Raw genomic sequence first — 19,584 nt, 5'->3', positions numbered from 1 at the left:
GTAGATTAATGTATTTATTGACTAACATCGATCTTATTAATTTTTTTTAACATTTAAATCTATACCAAGAACAAGAGCGAGACGGCGAGGCTTTTACAAGACTTCAGTTATCAATTTAACTTCCATTTACAAGTTCCACTAAAACAATCCAATTTCTTGCCTTTCCGAGGGCACGACTCATGTCATCCTCTTGTCATTTCCATCCTGATAAATGTCTGTGTTATGCATAAATTGAGTGCATAAGCTGTCAGGTGGAAACCATTGAAGTTAATCCTCCCAAGTCTCTTACACTTGTCCTCATTTATCTGCAGAATGCATGTGTTTTTTTCAGACTTGTTTAATAAATGTCTTTTGATTTCAGGAATAGATTACCTTCACCCAGATCTTGCCTCAAATTATGTGAGTATAATAAAGTTCATTATAACATTTAAAGGCTTTTGTAGACAACACGTTCATTCATTATCAAAGAGTCTGCCGCAGCCGTAGGAGATGAACTACTGATGTTTTGTTAACTGCAACTGTTTTCAATGGTTGTAACTTTAATAGAGGTTCGTAGCATAAAAATGAGAAATCTGACATGGGGCGAGATTTATCTAGCAACAAGCTCTTGAAACAACAAAAAACACAGAAGAAAGTCAGGTAGTAGTACTAAAGGGACATTTATTAGGGACTAGTCACCAGAATTGTGGCATGAAAAAATCCAAATGTTGGCGAGTATCTCATTTGTGCAAAAATGTTTGACCTTTTCAGATTTTACACCTCTCTTTCCAATTTCCCCCAAAGAAGTGGGACAGAAGAGGCAAAAAAAGCATGAATGGCTATTGGACATTCTTAGAGTATGAGAAAGGTGTCATTCAAATGTCCATTTTTCAAGTACATGTTCTCTCCGAGTTTTTCATGGCTATATGGCATATGTACCTATTACAATTCTATGGGCATGTCCACATGACAGTATTTTTTTTGCAGACCAAGTACCTTCAAAAAAAGTCTCAAAAAAATGAGACGTGTCTTTTTTCATCCACATAAGATCAAACTTGCCCACTGAAAGCAATGGGTCAATGAAAATAACAGACCACATAAAGATGTGTGACATATGATGTCTGTTTTATACAGTTTAATGGGTCGAAGAATATTGTCATTTTCTTATTGTATATGAGAACTTACACTAACGGTAATAATGGGTTCACAGACAATAAATGATGAAAATCAGATTTAAATCATTTTCTTCTCACATGCCGGACATCTGAATGAGGCTATAGAAGAAAGTGCTTGTTAATCAATTAGGAGCATCTTACTCAAGATTAAGACTAGTGTTTCAAGTACCATTTTTAAATTCTCAAAAAGTGTTGTGTTGTGATTATAAATAAAGGATAAGATTACATTAAAAAACCTTGACACTTTGTGTATGTCGCTATAAAAAAAGAAAAAGGCAGTGCTTCTATAATACAGAAATCCTTAAAAAGAATCAGTCATTTCAAAAACTCTGTTAACATGATATTGGGTTAATCTGCAGCTTAAGAGCCGGTTGCCAGGAGGAAACTTTGTTCCTCACAGTAGCCTCCGGCTTTCAGTCATAGAGGTGTGGCTTCAGTCGCTGCTCAGTACATAGTGTGTGGTGACTTTAACCATCTCCCAACACTGACTGACAGCTGGCTTGTACTGATGCACTGCAGAGTTGATTGTCAGTCAGTGCTGGATCGTGGTTACAGCTGCCACTCACTATGAATTGACTGGTGACTGAAGTCAAGCCGCACCTCTATGACTGAAAGCTGGTGGCTGGCCGGAGAAATAAAGTTAATTACCTCCTGTTAGCCACAATGTGGGAAAGACTAAGTGCCACACGGAGGGATGAGGGGAAGGAAGCCCATATACTAGTGAAAGGGTGAGTGGAGACCCCTAGGCAGATCTAATAACACCCTAACTGCCCTACCACCCCTAAATTGGTTCCTCACTAATTGCTCAGCAGTAAACCTAAGCCCTGTATCTCCCTAGAGCTAAGCTCTGGATTATATAAATAATATTAATATATAAAAAATACATTGTTCCCCCAAATGAAAAAAAAATACATTCAATTCCTGTTTTCTCAAAAAGAAAATTCAGTTACATTATAAATGAAAATGCACAGTACATATTTTTGGGATCATAAGTTGTAAACATTTTACAATTCTTTCCTTTAGTGCATAATTATAGATAGCGGCAAAGAACATGTGAATTAGATGACAATACCCTTCAGTTTAGAAAAGTCATCATTTTCATTGGTTACTGCCACAGCAGATGCGATGTGGGCATCGTAGTGTTCAACTATTGTCATTTATGATTAAGCTATTCAAGAAGCTTGCACCGAAGCTAAACTAAGCCGAATGAAATGTGAAGAGCAAAGATTTGATATCTTCAAGCACTATTATTTATTGGCACCAAGTGGCCACTACACAGGAAAGTCATTATTATGCTTAGTAGAAAAGTTGCATAATTTTCAGAGACTGCCAAGCCATCACTGTCCTTATAATCATGGGAATAGAATACAGATAGAGTCCTTTTCGAGTTTTCTCCAAGACTTTGCACCATGTCATCCATTTTGTATGTCAAATTGCATTCGTATATAAGCTGCCAAAGCTATGTAAATTCTGTAGATTAATGGTTTCTGAAAATAACTTCTGTCTCCTAATTCACATTTATTGCTGAGCATTTGATGGACAGTAATGATCTGAATAATGCTATGAAGTCCCATAAAAATGGAAATGTCAAAGCTGGGAAATAATGTAAATAATGTAAATACTTCTGGTCCAGCTCAATTTACTGTATATCACAAAATATTATGGAAATATTATTCATACAATTTCAGAATCTTAAGAGAAGCCAAAGCCATTTTTTTCCTCAAGTGCCATAACTTTTGTGTTCACTGTATTTTTCCATAGTCATATTAGATATTGTATTTTACTATAAACATATAGATATCTGTCCATTATTAACCTGTGGGTTTGATGTCACCGGACAATACAAAGGTGACATCAACCCCACAAATATGAACCCAACTTGCCGACACTACAGGGCAAGTGGTAAGAGCAGGGCAAAGGGCCAGAGTAGACGCATTTAATAGATGTGCCTTTTCTGGGGTGGTTGCCGGATGCTATTTTTAGGCTGAGGGAGGACAATATCCATGGCCCCTTAACAGCCTGAGAATTTGAGCCCCAAACTGTCTGCTTTAGCTTGGCTTGTTGACCCTACACCATTTTTTTTAAATGATTTATTATTCATAATCAGGAGCAAATTAAAATCAAATTAGGTGAGAGTCCTAATTGACAAGCAAAAAACATACAAAAACAAAGACCTACAAAATATAGCTTTTAATTAAACAAAGCTAAAATCATGTTCCCATGTTCCATATTATAGACAAGTAAAAACATGCATATACTGTATGAATAGAAAATGGATATTAATCAGGGAAAAATGAAAAATACAACAATAATATGTATCCTAATAGGCCCTAGTACATCACTATACTGGGTCTTACCTGGCAGTGGAGGTTGGCACTAGTGATGAGCGAGTATGCTTGTTGCTCGGACCTCCCCAAGCATGCTTGGGTGATCTCCAAGTATTTTGGCGTGCTCGGAAATTTAGTTTTTGTTGAAGCAGCTGCATGATTTGCGATTACTAGACAGCCTGAATACATGTGGGGATTGCCTGTTTGTTAGGAATTCCACACATGTATTCAGCCTGTCTAGAAGCCGCAAATCATGCAGCTGGTCGACAGACACTAAATCTCCGAGCATGCCCAAATACTTGGAGAACACCCGAGCATGCTCGGGAAAACCAGAGCAACAATACTATTCACCTATCACTAGTTGGCACCCTTACTTTCTGCACAGGTCCTGTAGATCGTTCCTTATCAGCAAAATGTTTATGCTTGCCCTGAGCCTCCCCAATGTTCCTCTAGACCTACCTCCATACCTCCCTCAAACGCTGAATGGCCGAATCAGCCCCTGGAAAATTCACCAAAATGGGGGTGAAAGCCATAATTACAAAAGAACGGAGAGGTGCCCATGGACTGCTTAGTCCAATTATTAAAGGCAAACTCAGCTACAGGCAACAACAAGCACCACTCATCCTGCTGGGACGTGGCAAGGCACCACAAAATTAAAATTGAGGTTTAATCTATAGTGGGCCTGAAATAATAGTTCAGCCTCCTAAAATCTCTAGGGAGATTCAAATTCTCCCCAATACTATATACACCTTGCACTTTGTAATACACCAGCCAATTTCAACCAGTTAAATTGAGGTGTAATCTATAGTGGGCCTGAGATAATAGTTCAGCCTCCTAAAATCTCTAGGGAGATTCAAATTCTCCCCAATACTATATACACCTTGTTCTTTGTCATACACCAGCCAATTTCAGCCTGTTAAATTGAGGTGTAATCTATAGTGGGCCTGAGATAATAGTTCAGCCTACTAAAATCACTAAAGAGATGCAAATTCTCCCCAATACTATATATACCTTGTACCTTGTTTTACAGTACCATATAGCTGGTGGTATTTTGGGTACATTTTCCCAAAAATGAGGAAGTATGGTGGAAGAGGCCGTGAATATGGGCGGGGGTTGCCATCTGGTACTGATGGTGGTGGTGCATCTGGTAGTGGCAAAAGCACAACAGCACTTAAGGCAGGAGGTGTTGAGCCTGCGTCATCATCTGGCTCCACAAGGCCTCGAAGGCTCCCTTTTCTGGGAGTAGGTAAACCGCTTTTAAAGCCGGAGCTTCAGGAACAAGTTTTGGCTTACATTGCTGACACAGCCTCCAGCTCTATCGCCTCCTCTTCTGAAGTTTCAAAAAATAAAAGCACTGAGTCGTCAGTGGAGGCTCCTGGTCAGGAAACACACCTTTCCTTGTGTCCTTCACCCCTACCAAAAGTAAAGGATGTGGTAGGCCACACTACAGATTACACCATGGAGCTCTTTTCACATACCATGCCTGAGTTATCAAGTCAAATCGTGAATTACCCAGTCCAAGAAGAATCTGACATGGAGTGCACTGATGCACAGCCACTGCTAGATTTTTCTGCTGGTACATTCACTCAGAGCACTACATTGTCCTTGCAGTGTACTGAGCCAGAATCTGACCCTAATGAAACTCAGGTGCCCCTTCCCGCATACTATACCACCTTACACGGTGACACAGAGGAAGGTGCACATGAAATTGAAGAGGAGGTGATGGATGACCCAGTTGTTGACCCAGATTGGCATCGATTGGGGGAAGAGGGTGCCACTGCCAATAGCTCAGAAGAGGAGAAGGAGGATCGGCAGCAGGCATCGACATCGCAACAGCTGTTATCTGGCAGGCCCCTAGCAGTCCAAAAACGGGTTACAAAAACCATAAGAGTTGCAGGACAGCTTGGCCAGACAGTCAAATTAGCACAGCGTGCAAGGCCTCAAAATGTCTTCCATAGTAGGAAGAGTGCAGTGTGGCACTTTTTTGAACAAAATCCTAATGATCAGGCAAAGGTTATCTGTAAGAAGTGCGCAAAGACCTTTAGCCGAGGGAAAAATCTGAGAAATTTGAATACCAGTTGCATGCTTAGACATATAACCACCATGCACTTGCAAGCGTGGAAGGACTACCAAACCTCACGTACCATATGTGCACCTGCTCCGAATGAAGGAAGTCAGCAACGCTACATCGCTTCCCCCACTGTAAGCCCACCGGTTTGCACACCACCAGCAGCAAATATTGAGGTGTCGTCGCAAGGCCAAAGCAGTCAGGGAATCACAATGTTATTGCTACAAAAGACTGAATCTAGGCCATCAGCAAGACACCAACACCACCACCATTACCAACCCTCTCAGTCCGCCATGGCCACTGCTAGTTCCACCATATGCAGCTCTCAAGTCCAGCTCACCCTACCAGAGACTCTGAGTAGGACAAGAAATTACTCATCCTCTCATCCGCGTACACTGTGTTTGAACGCCCACATTGCCAAACTAATTTCGTTAGAGATGATGTCCTACCGGTTGGTTGAAAGTGAAGCTTTCCGCGAGCTCATGGCCTACGCAGTACCATGCTATGACCTACCCAGTCGGCACTTCTTTTCTTGAAAAGCCATCCCAGCCCTCCACCTGCATGTGAAAGACCGCATTGTCCATGCACTCAAGCAATCAGTGAGTGGAAAGGTGCACCTCACAACAGATGCATGGTCCAGTAGGCATGGCCAGGGCCGTTACGTGTCCATCACTGCACACTGGGTTAATGTGGTGGATGCAGGGTCCACAGGGGACAGCGGTGGTGGGACAGTGCTGCCTAGCCCACGGTATAGGAAACAGTTGGCTGTAGGCGTTCGACCCTCCTCCTCCTCCTCCAGAAGCGAAAGCTCGTCCACAGAGCGCAGTCGTACTAGCACTCCATCTGCAGCTGCCACTGTTGCACACGATGTGTCCCCCTATCGAACAGCTAGTGGTAAGCATCAGCAGGCTGTGCTAAAGATGATGTGTTTGGGCGACAACAGACACACCGCGGAGGTACTGGCTGACTACTTGCAGCGACAAACTGACATGGTTGGGCAGTCTACATCTTGAGGCAGGCAAGGTAGTTTGTGATAACGGCCAGAATTTTGTGGCAGCCATAGCCCTTTCAAAACGCAGACACATACCTTGCCTGGCTCACACCTTGAACCTGGTGGTGCAGTGCTTCCTCAATAATTATCCAGAGGTAACAGCCCTGCTCCATAAGGTACAAAGACTGTGCTTGCACATCTGCCGGTCGCCCGTACACTCAAGTCGTATGCAGATGCTGCAGTGATTGCTCCACCTTCCCAAGCACCGCCTAATTATCGACGTTGCAATAAGGTGGAACTCCACCCTGCACATGGTTGAGAGGCTGTACAAACAGAGGCAGGCTGTAATGCATTTGTGGGAGGATACACAGGCAGGCAGTTTAAGGGCAGACATGGAGTTGTCTGGTGTGCAGTGGTCAAAGCTGAAAGACATCTGTAAAGTTCTTCAGTGTTTTGAGGAATGCACACGGCTGGTAAGCGCAGACGACGCCATCATAAGCATGAGCATCCCACTTATGCGTCTGCTCATGCAAACTTTGACGCACATTATGGAGCAGGCATCTGCAGCCGAGGAGGAAGAGGAAGAGGAGGAGTGAAGCCTTGATGACAGTCAGCCATTGTCTGGTCAGGGAACTGTCCTGGATGAGGTGGAGGAAGAAGAGGAAGAGAAGGAGGAGGAGGATGATGAGGATGATTATTTAGGGGAGGAGGATGTTTCTCAGGGGGCAAGAGAAAATGTTGGCGTGGCGAGGTCAGGTACAGGGTTTGTGCTTGACTGGAGGGATGTGGATTTGCCAGAAAGTGCTCCTCCACCCAGCACTCACAGCGCATCATTGACACCTGGAACATTGACCCACAAGTCTGATTATGCCTTGCAGATCCTAAAAAGGGACCCCCGCATTGCCAAAATGATGAACGATGACGACTACTGGTTGGCCAGCATCCTGGATCCACGCTATAAAGGCAAATTCCAAAACACCATGCCACAGGAGAACCTAGTGCTAATATTGGCTAACAAACAAGCAACTCTGGTAAACCATTTGTTTGAGGCATTCTCAGCACACAGCAGCGGTGATGGTTCTCACACGAGCCGTAGGGGGCAACATGGAAGAGGTGTTCGTGGTGCACACATCCAAAGTGGCGTTGGAGACAGGGGTTTCATGACCATGTTATGGACTGATCTTTCAAGTACCAATCACACGACTGGTAATACTGCATTGATTGAAAGTTACAGGAGACAGCAGTTGTCAACTATGGTTACAAACTACTTCTCCTCCCATATCGATGTTCTCCCTCACAGGTCATTCCCCTTTGACTATTGGGCCTGTAAACTGGACACCTGGCCTGAATTGGCACAATATGCCTTACAGGAGCTCGCTTGCCCTGCTGCTAGTGTGCTATCCGAAAGAGTCTTCAGTGCTGCTGGATCAATCCTGACAGAAAAAAGGACCCGTCTGTTGACCCAAAATGTTGATGATCTAACCTTCATTAAAATGAACTATGCATGGGTTTCAAAGGATTTTGTCCCACCTTCCCCTGCTGACACATAGGTTGCCTGAAAAATGGCTCGCTTTTGTCCTCCTCTTCCTCGGACTTCTCCAATTTCTCCATTTGCAGCTGCTGAATGTCCAACATCAACATATGCCATTTTTTTAACCTCCCTAACTGGGCTGCCTCCTCCCCAGGGCCAGGGTCACCACCTGGCGCATGCATCCATGTGAGTGCTGTTGCCCTGGACGGTGGGTGGGCACATTCTTGGGCGACGGCACTGGCACAGGGTCCCTCATAGTACAGTCAAGTGTCTCTGACGGTGGGGTTGTACACCCGCCGTCAGACACTCCGGCGTACTATGAGGGGCCCTGTACGAGTACCGCCCCCCTGCTTGCTCAGGGCCCCAGCACTTGCAATACTTACCTCTCCCTGCTCCACTGCTGTGTAGTCTGGGCTGTTAAATGATTCACTGGGACTGCCACTACAAATTTGGTGAACTGATAGATGATGGTTAAGACGCAGCTATGCCATGTCCTGCTGGGCTCTATCTTCAGATGATCAATGGCTTCCATTTGTTATGGACGTTGACTCACAATGAGATGCAGTGGTGGTTTATCATCAGCTTTCACAGTTTTCCTACTCACAGACGTGTGACATTCCTGCCCACATTTTTAAATGTGTCCTCTCATGCCAATCCAATAGAATCGCCTACGGCCTGTGGCTTCTGTCTTTTGCACTCCAAAGTTACCTGACAGATCATGATAGGCAGTGAGGACCATGTCTACATCTCTCCCTGTGATCACAATTTGATGGAGATGAGTAACGGTGATGGGATCCACGGTACTGCGATACAGCAACCCTTTCTTCACAAAGAACTGTTTTCGCTGTCTCCACAGACAAAGTAATTGAGGGTCAGCATCGCCTCTGAGAATTCTCCCGGGAGTTTTTCCCGTGATTAGTAATTCCAAAATTTCTGCAATCACTTGACTTTCCGTCTGTACTTGTATCCATCTCGTTTCCTCTTGCGGAGAGTCTGGACTGTCTTACTGAGACTGAAATATATATGAAGATTTAAAAATACCCAAACAGTGTATACTGGTGTACGCTTTGAATACATTACCCTTTTTCTACTTTTTAGATTCTTGTCTAATCCATACTGAGGCTGTGAGTGTCTTTGTCGGACTCCGGAAATTTACATAGAGATTTTTAATGTTTAAACTATGCTATATATACCTGTTATCCGGTGATACTGTACCCTTTTTCAACTTTCTACAATCTTGTCGAATCCATACTGGGCCTGAGACCGTCTGAGTCTGCCTCCTGATTAGAGATGAGCGGTGTTCGAGTGGAACTGTTCGCCAAGTTCAAATTCGAGCTGTTTTGGGCGGTATTTGAGCCGTTCGTCGAACTCGAACACTTTGCTTAAAATTCGGCTGTTTGAGGTTCCGTTTGAGAACGGTTCGTTCACCAAAAGCGTAACTTTATTTTCACATTAATAATGGTTTTCAATGTTAATAGACAGTTTCATGGCACAGTAGCGGTGTCTGGTAGCCAGCGGTGTAGTACACCTGTTAAGGAGCTACACCATGTGTGTTTCTATTAATTTTTTACCGCATCTTGTCCAGAAAATCCTTTTGGGCCTTAGAGCCCACCTGTGAACCTAGCTATGCTGCCTGTTTATGAAAGAACCAGTTTTTGACTGCATTTAGCCCAGTTAATACTTTGGGCATAGTAACTGTGTCTGCTACTCAGCAGAGGAGCCCACCCGTGAACCAAGCTGTGCCGCGTGTTTATGTAAAAGAACCAATTTTTAACTCCATTTAGCCAAGTCAATACTTTGGGCCTAGTACCTGTGTCTACTGCTCAGCAGAAGAGTCCACTCGGGAACCTAGCTATGCCGCCTGTTTATGTAAGCATTGTCTGCTACTCAGCAGAGTTGCCCACCCGTGAACCAAGCTATGCTGCCTGTTTACAGTAGTTGCCCTTTTCCATATGTTATTTGTGTCTTCTGAGCATTTTGTCTGCTTTGGGACACCTTTTAAGGTATTTTGTAAGTGTTTTCTATGTGTTTGTATGTGTTTGCGTTTGCCTGCCATTGTTTTCAATGGGGTTCGACGGTGTTCATCGAACGTTCGACGAACATTCGACGAACTTGCCTCCTGTTCGACGAACCGAACCGAACTCGAACACTAGCGGAGTGGCTCAACACTACTCCTGATATATAGACGTACATTTTTAATGTTTAAACTATGCTATATATACCTGGTATCTGGTGATAATGTACCCTTTCTGCCAGAAAGTCCTCCTCCACCCACCACTCTAAGAGTATCATTGACACCTGGAACATTGGCCCACATGTGTGATTATTTCTTGTGTATCTTCTTTTTATATTGTGGTGTGATCCATCCTGAGTGTGTGAGAGTCTGTGGGTTACTCCTGCAATTTATATGTAGATTTAAAAATTACCCCAACACTGTATACAGCTCTACGCTTGTGATACATTACCCATTTACTGCTTTTTATATTCTGGTCTAATCCAAACTGACCAAGTGAGAGTCTGTTTCTGACTCTGGAAATAAATACTGTGATTGACAATGACCCCTACACTGTATACAGCTGTACGCTTCAGATCCATTACCATTTTATGGCTTTTTATATTGTGTTGTAATCCTTACTGAGCCTGAAAGCGTCTGTGTCTGCCTCCTGAAATATATATGGAGATTTAGAATGTTTAAACTATACTATATATACCTGCTATCTGATGATACTATACCCTTTTTCTACTTTTTATATTCTTGTCTAATCCATACTGAGCCTGTGAGCGTCTCTGTGTGACTCATGAAATATATACGGAGATTTACAATTATCCTTTGACTGTATACAGTTGTACGCTTCTGATACAGTACCATATATCTGATGTTATTTTGGGTACATTTTCTACAAAATTTGGAAGTATGATGGAAGAGGCTGCAGATGTGGGCGTGGGGGGGGCCAGCTGGTACTGATGGTGGTGCATCTGCTGGTAGTGGCAAAAGCACAATAGCAGCTAAGGCAGGAGGTGTTGAGCCTGTGTCATGGTCTGGCTCTAGAAGGCCTGGAAGGCTACCTTTTTTGGGAGTAGGTTAACCGCTTTTAAAGCCGGAGCATCAGGAACTGGTTTTGGCTTATATTGCCGAAACAGACTCCAGCTAATATGCCCTCCTCTTCTGAAGTTTCAAAAAATGCAAGCACTGAGTCATCAAGTGCTGGCTCCTGGTCAGGAAGAACCCCTTTCCTTGTGTCCTTCACCCCCACCAAAAGTGAATGATGCAGCAGGCCACACTTCACATTAGTCCATGTAGCTCTTTCTCACATACCATGCCTGGGTTATCAAGTCAAATCGTGAATTCTCCAGTCCAAGATGAATTTGTCATGTAGTGTGTGTCGCCAGCCAGGGCAGTGGGTTTAATCAGTAGCGGGTTGGTGTCTCAGAGGGATGTGTAACGGTGGTGGTGACCCGGTCCGTGGCCCTGGGCGTCCATGCAAAGGGATGAACACCGTTTATAGGTGAATGATACGTGCCGCCACCTGTGGTTTCTGATCAGATTGACCAGCGCTGCAGTGTCGCTTCTCTGGGACAGATGTTGTGGTGCAGCTAAGATGTAGAAGCCCTGCACAGGTAGGGTCATAGTCACAGGGCAGATGAAAGAGTTGGTAGATGGTGTGCAGTGCAGGATATAGCAGAGCCGTGCGCCAGGCACAGGAGAAAGATGACAGACACAGTCGTGCAGTTCCTTTACCTGTACTTGGTAAGTGCCGTCCAGGACCCAGAGTACAGATGGAGAATGAGTTGGTCAGCCTGGAAGCAAATTAGGAATTCTTTCTCTGCAGATAGGTCGTGTAGCCTCCGTTCTAGCGCTTATCTGAGGTACTTGCAGTACTAAGTTCACTGAAGTTCCCCCTGTTGACTCTCTTTTGGAACTTTCTTGTATGGCAGGCAGCCATAGCCTTTTCCTTCTGGCTCACACACATAGCTGCTGGGGCCTCCGAGCCTTAGTTGGGAACAGAGCATTTACAGCTGCTACTTCCCCAAGTTTCTGCTGCAGGACCGTCAGTGTCCCTACAAACTCGGAGACCGGAATCCGGACTATGCGCTCCAGCTAGGAGTGAGCCTTAACTCTGCTCATCCTCCAGCTCCCCTTCTCACGTCCACACACTTCCCCTTGCCTTCACAGACTGCCCTAAATTCCCTCCTCCCGACCACAGAGAGCAGCTCCTCAGCAGTCAGGTTCAGAGCTCTCCCTGCTGGCCTGGAGTGGGAACTGTGCGTGTGTTGGTTTAACTGCTAGAGAGATCCTTCCTTGCTCCCAAGCATAACATCACACTCCCTAGAAGGAAGGTAATGCCACTGTGGCGACCGTACTCCTGGGGGCGCCACAAGTGCACTGATGCCCAGCCACTGCTAGATGATTCTGCTGGTACATTGACCCAGACCACTACATTCCCCTCGCACTCTTCACAGCCAGAATCTGACCCTGATGAAACTCAGGTTCCCATTCCCGCATACTATACCACCTTACACGGTGACAAAGAGGAAGGTGCAGATGAAAGTGCAGGTTCCTTGAACAGGTGGGGGGGCATACTTATGGGTGATGGCACTGGCACTAGGCCCCTCATAGTACGCAAAAGTGTCTCTTCTGGTGGGACACACCGCCGTACTATGAGGGGCCCTGTGCCAGTGCCATCGCCAACGAGTGGGCCCCCCCGCTTGCTCAGGATCAAAGCACTTGCAAAGTTGAAATACTTACCTATCCCTGCTCCACCGCCGTGACGTCTTCCGCGTGTCTTGACAGTGACATTCTGGTCAGAGAGCGCGATGACATCACATCTGTACGCCCTCTGCCTGAACAGTCCAAGTGCAGAGAGATGGAAGATGGGGACGATGAGGAGTCCAGAGTACAGGGATTCCCTAGTAAGGAGACTTATTTAATTGTTTTAAAGGTTGGGAGCAATTTTTGGGGAGCACTATACTCTGGAGAATTATATATGGGGCCCACCATACACTGGAGCATTCCAAAGGTGGATATCAGACACTGGAGCAGCATTTACAGTGCCCATTATACACTGGAGCATTAGAAATGGGGCCCATAAGACAGTGGAGCTTCATCCATGGGGACCAACATATACTGTAGCATTATGTGGAGCTCATCATATACTGTATCGAACATTATATGGGACCAATGATTCTGTATGGAGAAATATATGGGCCTCATTACTCTGGCGCACTATGCTGTGGCCATAATACTGTATGGAGTAATATACTGTCCATTTTTGGAGCTGTTGGAGAATTTAAAATGGATATCAGTCATGTGATGTAAGAAGTGAAGTATTTTTCATTGTACTATACCGCTTATTTCTCAGCCGTGTCAGAGGATCATGAATTGTGGCATGTGTTAAAGGAGCCCAGTGACACTCTTTGGCCCTGGGCCCACAAAAATCTGGAGCCAGCCCTACCCCCCCACAACTTTAGCCAAATAACCCCCAGTTTTCAATGCCTAACTATTATTATAAAGTAAATTAAGGTTGACAAGCTTAAGTAGTAAGAATTGATGTTTTTGGCATTAAAATGGGCACTGTAGGTGTGTTTCCTGTCCACCACTCACTGCCGACTTTTCTTCCCCATTGACTTGCATTGGGTTTCGTGTTTCAGTCGGCCTTCGACTTTTCACAATAATCGGCCGATTGCGTTCAACCCGACTTTTGCGAAAGTCGGGTTTCATGAAACACGACTCGACCCGAAAAAAGGCCAAGTCGCTCATATCTACCAAAGACCACCCTGTGCTGAAGAATGGAGGAAGGAGGATCGGGAGGTGATATCGGATCAAAACTGCGATATAAGGCATCCGCCTTAACATTCTTGGAACCAGGCCGAAAATTGATAGAAAAATACAAATTAGAAAAAAAAAGCGACCAACTAGCCTGCCTAGGAGTTAACCGCTTGTCAGATTCATTGTAGGACAAAGTTTTTGTGGTCTGTAATGACGGTGATCCAATGAACTGCCCCCTCCAAAAAATGCCTCCATTCTTCAAAAGCCAATTTTATGGCCAATAACTCCCGGTTACCAACATCATAGTGCCTCTCTGCAGAAGAAAACTTCCAGGAGAAAAAGGCACAAGGTCTTAAATTGGTCAAAGTAACAGGTCCCTGAGACAACACCACCCCCACTCCCACCTCTGATGCATCCACTTCTACAAAGAACGATTCTGACGGATCGGGCTGAACCTATACAGGAGCAGACATAAAACACTTCTTTAAAGTATTAAATGCTTCAGCCGCCAAGGGTGACCAGACTTTGACATCAACCCCCTTGTGAGTGAGATTGGTGAGTGGCTTGACCACCTGAGAAAACCCCTTGATACATTTTTGATAATAATTGGCGAAACCGAGAAAATGCTGCAGACCCTTGAGGTCTCTGGGTTGCACCCAATCAACAATGGCATGTACCTTTCCAGGATCCATCCAAAACCCATTGGCAGAAAGGATGATCCCCAGAAAGGAAAGCTCCTGGACACAAAATAAACATTTCTCAGGTTTAGTGAACAGAGAATTTCCCCGTAACCTGTGAAGAACAGCACGTAAATGACCAATGTGGGATTCCTTGTCAGGCGAGAAAACAAGGATATCATCCAGGTATACAACCATAGAGCACCTGATGAAATCAGAAAAAACATCATTCTTGAAGTTCTGAAACACCGCGGGCACGCGTTCATGAGACCGAAGAGCATGACCAAATTTTCAAACAGGCCCTCGGAGGTGAGAAATGCTGTTTTCCACTCATCCCCTTCCTGAATGCGGAAAAGGTTATATGCTCCACTGAGATCAAGTTTGGAAAACCACTTAGCCCCAGACAGTTGGTTATAGAGATCAGGAATGAGTGGGAGAAGGTAGATATTTCTCACCTTAATTTTATTTAGTTCCCATAAATCGAGGCATGGGCATAAACCACCATCTTTTTTCTTGAAAAAAAGGAAACCAGTGGCCACAGGTGAGACAAAGGGATGGATGTGACCTTTGCGTAGACTATCAGAGATATAGTTTTTCATAGCGGTACGTTCCGGGCCAGAAAGATTGTACAAATGGGATTTGGGCAATTTAGAACCCAGAATAAAATGAATGGTACAATCAAAGGGACGATGTGGTGGCAAGACCTCAGCCTCTTTTTCGGAGAACACATCCCCAAAGTCCTTTAGGTACTCCGGAATACCTTCTGGACTAATGGCGGGCACAAAAACAGCAGGAAGACAACCATTGGAACAATTAGGACCCCATGTAACAATATCACGAGATCCCCAGTCAATAGCAGGATTATGCCTCTGTAACCAGGGAAACCCCAACACCAGTCCTGCAAGAAGATTATTCATAACATAACATGAAATTTGTTCCTGGTGCAAGGATCCCACCTTGAGGAGGAACTCCTCAGAGACAAACTTAATAACATTTTGAGCCAACGATGTCTTATCAATGGCAATGATATGGATGGGAGTCTCTAGGCTAACTGTCCCTAACTTTAACTTGGACACCAGACTAGAGTCAATAAAGTTCATTGAAGATCCACAGTCCACAAAAGCTGAAATGGATGCGAAACAACCTTCATAACACAGTTCCATCTTTAACAAAACTTTTTGAAATGATGAAAATGGTACCTGAGAGTCTGGGTGACCTGCTCGACAATCACCCAGACTTGGCAGCTTGTTACTCGTTGGACAAGAGGGGCAGTTCTTCTTCCAATGTCCCGGATATCCACAATAAAAACATAATTTCCCATCACGTCATCCCTCAGCAGAACACTGTCTAATCTCAGAACAATACCGTTCAGCAGTGAGTTTACTCTGGGAGAAACCCATGAACATATCCTCTGCTACCCTGACCCGGTCTGGTTTGTCATAATTTAGTCCCAAAGCCTCAAAGAATGTGTCCACAGACGTATGTTCCTCTCCCAAAGTAATGAAATAATTATGCCTACCCATTGACTCTCATCTCCAGAGGATCTGGGTCAAAGGGGAAAAAAGCTTACAACTTTCTCTGAGCTGCAAGAAACCTCTCCTCTCCAGAGAAAGTATCAGGAAGCCTGACTGTAGGTTCAGGAGAGTTTAGGGACACATCAGTGGGGTTAGATTGCCTAGCAACTGATTTAGTTATGGAACCCTGAAAATATTTAACAGTCTGAAAAAGCTCCTGCTGGAGTTGGTTGTGAGAGGAAGAAAGCGCCCTATGTTCCACTGACAAATCTTGCATCATTTGGGTCAGATTGGACACCTGATCCTCTATGTTACAAAGCGGATACAATGTCAGAGAAAAAAAATGCAAAATCCCCTTTAAATGTATGGGTCAGCTATAATGTCATGCTACTGCACTTCAGTATAGCGCAGCCTCCACCAGGAGGTGCTGGTGAGGGAAGAGAGGTTGCACACACAGCGTAGCAACACAGAGCAGTAGCACAAGCACCATCAGGTGGCAAAAGAATGGTCAGACAAGCCGAGTCAAAAAACAGTCAGGAGTATAAGTACCAGAAGTCACAGCAGTAAATGTGGTCAGGAACAAGCCAGGGGGTCAGCAACGATCGGAAACAGATAATTCAAAGACAGAAAACAGAAGCAGGTCCAAATGCAAGTCAAGTCAAAACCAAAGAGTCAACAAACTAACAGGAGCACACAGGAGTCTGGACAGATAGAGGGAATAAACAGACATGGGGCAAGTTACGGATCACAGGAGGAACAATCAGGATATACCAGAGTCGATACACACACCGAAGGCAGAACTATAGCTGACATCGCCTGCAGGATGCAGCGGAGCTAAATAGCAAACCTGAAACCAGACTGAGGCTGAGAAAAGTTAACCCCTGAAGTGACGAGACTGGGAACATGGAAAGACATGACTCAAAACCCGATCTGGATCATGACAGTTCTGACGTATATGGATGGGCTTATATCAGATATGTATATTTTATTCTGTGTATATATTTTTTATGCTTTTTATGCAGCAAAATAGATAATAATAAGGGAAAATGTTTCATATATATATATAATCACCAGTTGGCAGCTGTCCCCGAATGTCATAATGCACCGCTGTAGTGCCACTTGCTGAATATAGTACAGCAGCACGGCCAGAAGTCAGACTCCACCCACACATGTCACATGGTCCTGATGTCATCACAGGTCCTTCAACCCAGTTGCCATCAGTGGTAGTGAGGCTTGGAATGCAGACAGGAAGTTTAAGATCCCGTCAGACACCTTCCTTCTAGGCCTGCAGTGTGGGTAGGAGCCAGACAGGGTGGCAGCGGTGCCTACTGCAATGTGGGCAGCAATGACCTTCCTGTCTTCATCCAGTAGTGATCTGAAGAGCAGCGCCTGGCAGTCTGCAGTGTATGGGAGATGCTGGGGGGAGAGTGCTGCTCCTGCTGGGAAGATTACAGCAGGAGAACTGACATGATCTGGAGGCTGGGCTGCTGATGAGCTCACCCATAGCCCTGGAGACTTACACTGGCATGGATGCCAACGTGCAGATATCAGTATAGAAACCTGCTAAACCACCATGAGGAGAGCAGTCAAGGTTCTCTGCAGAGGGTTCCTGCTTTCCATCCCAGTAGATGGTGCTGCAGCATCAGACATTAAAGGGGTACTCCAATTTGACTACCTTATAATATAATCGCCAGTTGGGACTTCCGGCCACTGTCCCCGAATCCCATAAGGCACCGCGGCAGTGTCACTTGCACAGGCGCAGTTCGTGGCCGTGAAGCCATGAACTACACCTGCGCAAGTGACATTCACAACTACGCGCTCTACCGGCGCATGTGCGGTAATGTTGCGCCTGTTACTGCACCTGCGTGGGGAATAGCCATGTTGTGTATGTTTCATCACACTCCCGATGCGATAGCATTGGGCCTATTTCTAGTATATATATATATATATATATATATATTTGACTTTAGGCAATCAAATGACCATATGATTGTGCTGGAGAAGTGATGGCATCTAGGAGGTTAAATTGTGTGGATCAGAGTTATCTCCAATCTCGGCAGTTACAGGAAGATATTAGATATACAGTGTAACACATTGCATATCTGTATTTCATGCCTATGTTAACTGATGCAGAGAACAAGGTGGCAAAGCTTTTTTAGTGAAGTCACCTGGTACCTTTGACTTTTATCAATCACTGATAACGTCATTTATGCAGTTGTCTGGCATGGCATGTAAATGGAGTTGAGCTGTAAATCAAATGCACATCTAAAAAGAAAAGACAGAGGAATGTGGTTTCCAAACAGGAGGAGTCATATCCCCATTCATCTAATAGCAGTGGAATACCTTTTACTAAGGCCAGTAATTAGCTTCATTGGTCACAGGAATGATGGCTTTGATGACATCACTGTAGAGACCACCAGAGCAGCGAAACAACTGCTGCAGGGAATTGAGTTGGTAATAAGTGGTAGCTTTACTATTTTAATACATTTCTTGGTGGAGACTCCAGTTTTAGAACATTTTGGAAAACACCTTTACCGCTGACATATCTGAAATGAACTGTATTCGTTCTGCTATAGATACATTTAATATAGATATGATAATCTATATGTAGCAAATAAATCACATTTCACAATGGTTTGATACATCAAACCCTCAAACTTATATTTATATCACTGTTATTTTTCTATTAGAGGTTGAGTAAAGCTCCTGACTTTCCTGGAGCTGCTTTCTTCTCACATGTAAATTGCTTTTATGAGAGGATCTACAAAAAGCCAGAAGGTGAATTCTGAGAGGTGTATTTTTCATGTTTTTCAATTTAACAAGAAAATGGCATTCATTGGAAAACAGTCTTCGTTTTCCATCTTCTCAATACAAGACATTTTCTAGCGCTGATAATGCTAGGGATTTTTTTTTTAAATGCGTATAATCCTGTTCTAGGCAATGATTCTTCTGAATGACAAAGTAGAAGTGGATTGTCACATTTATCATTATAATGCACTTGGAACCTAAAGATTGTCGGTTGTCAGTAAGACTAAAAATGTCTTTAAATGGACTATAGGTTCCCAGGCTTATGCATGCCAGCATAACGATTACTAATAGCTTTTGTGTCTGTATACATACAAATGTAACAGTAACCATCATGGTAGGAATAAATACTGCCACCCTGCACAAATCATAAAGAGCACTGTGGTTTGCTAAGCTAATATAGGGATTTTCCTCCTGGGGGTGGGGGAACTTTTGGCAAGCAGGGCAGTTTTCTGAATTCTAATTGAGTGTAATATACACAATGTCAGGATTTGGCTCTGCTACCCAATTCAAGTGATCGTCACTCGACCACAAGTATGCAATTTGCACACTTGTGGTGAAGTGCCAGGTGGAATCTCATCCATTTCTCTCAATATGCTATTGAGAGACCATGACATTTTGTAATGACTACTCGAAATGGATAGTACATCTGTATCCTATCCGTGTGTAAATTACACACTCTTAGCATTTGGCAAACTGCACTGCTTGCCAAAAGTTTGTTTGGGATGGAAAACCTCTTTAAAAGGAACC

The 19,584-nt window shown here is 44.2% G+C and overlaps 1 protein-coding gene across 1 annotated transcript in view; it reads left to right on the top strand.

The window, feature by feature from the left end:
* Positions 1-19,584, top strand: part of PCSK2 (proprotein convertase subtilisin/kexin type 2) — a 267,953-nt gene that overhangs the window by 148,036 nt on the left and 100,333 nt on the right. Inside the window, exon 5 of the mRNA XM_073553798.1 lies at positions 362-399. Within this exon, the coding sequence (XP_073409899.1) occupies positions 362-399 (38 nt within the window). The remainder of the gene's footprint in view (positions 1-361; positions 400-19,584) is intronic.

Source organism: Dendrobates tinctorius, unplaced genomic scaffold (assembly GCF_039654945.1).
Source record: "Dendrobates tinctorius isolate UK_male_01 unplaced genomic scaffold, ASM3965494v1 ptg000203l, whole genome shotgun sequence".
Classification (NCBI taxonomy): Eukaryota; Metazoa; Chordata; class Amphibia; order Anura; family Dendrobatidae; genus Dendrobates; species Dendrobates tinctorius.
The sequence above is the reverse complement of the archived record's forward strand: the minus strand, read 5'-3'. Positions and strand labels throughout refer to the sequence as shown.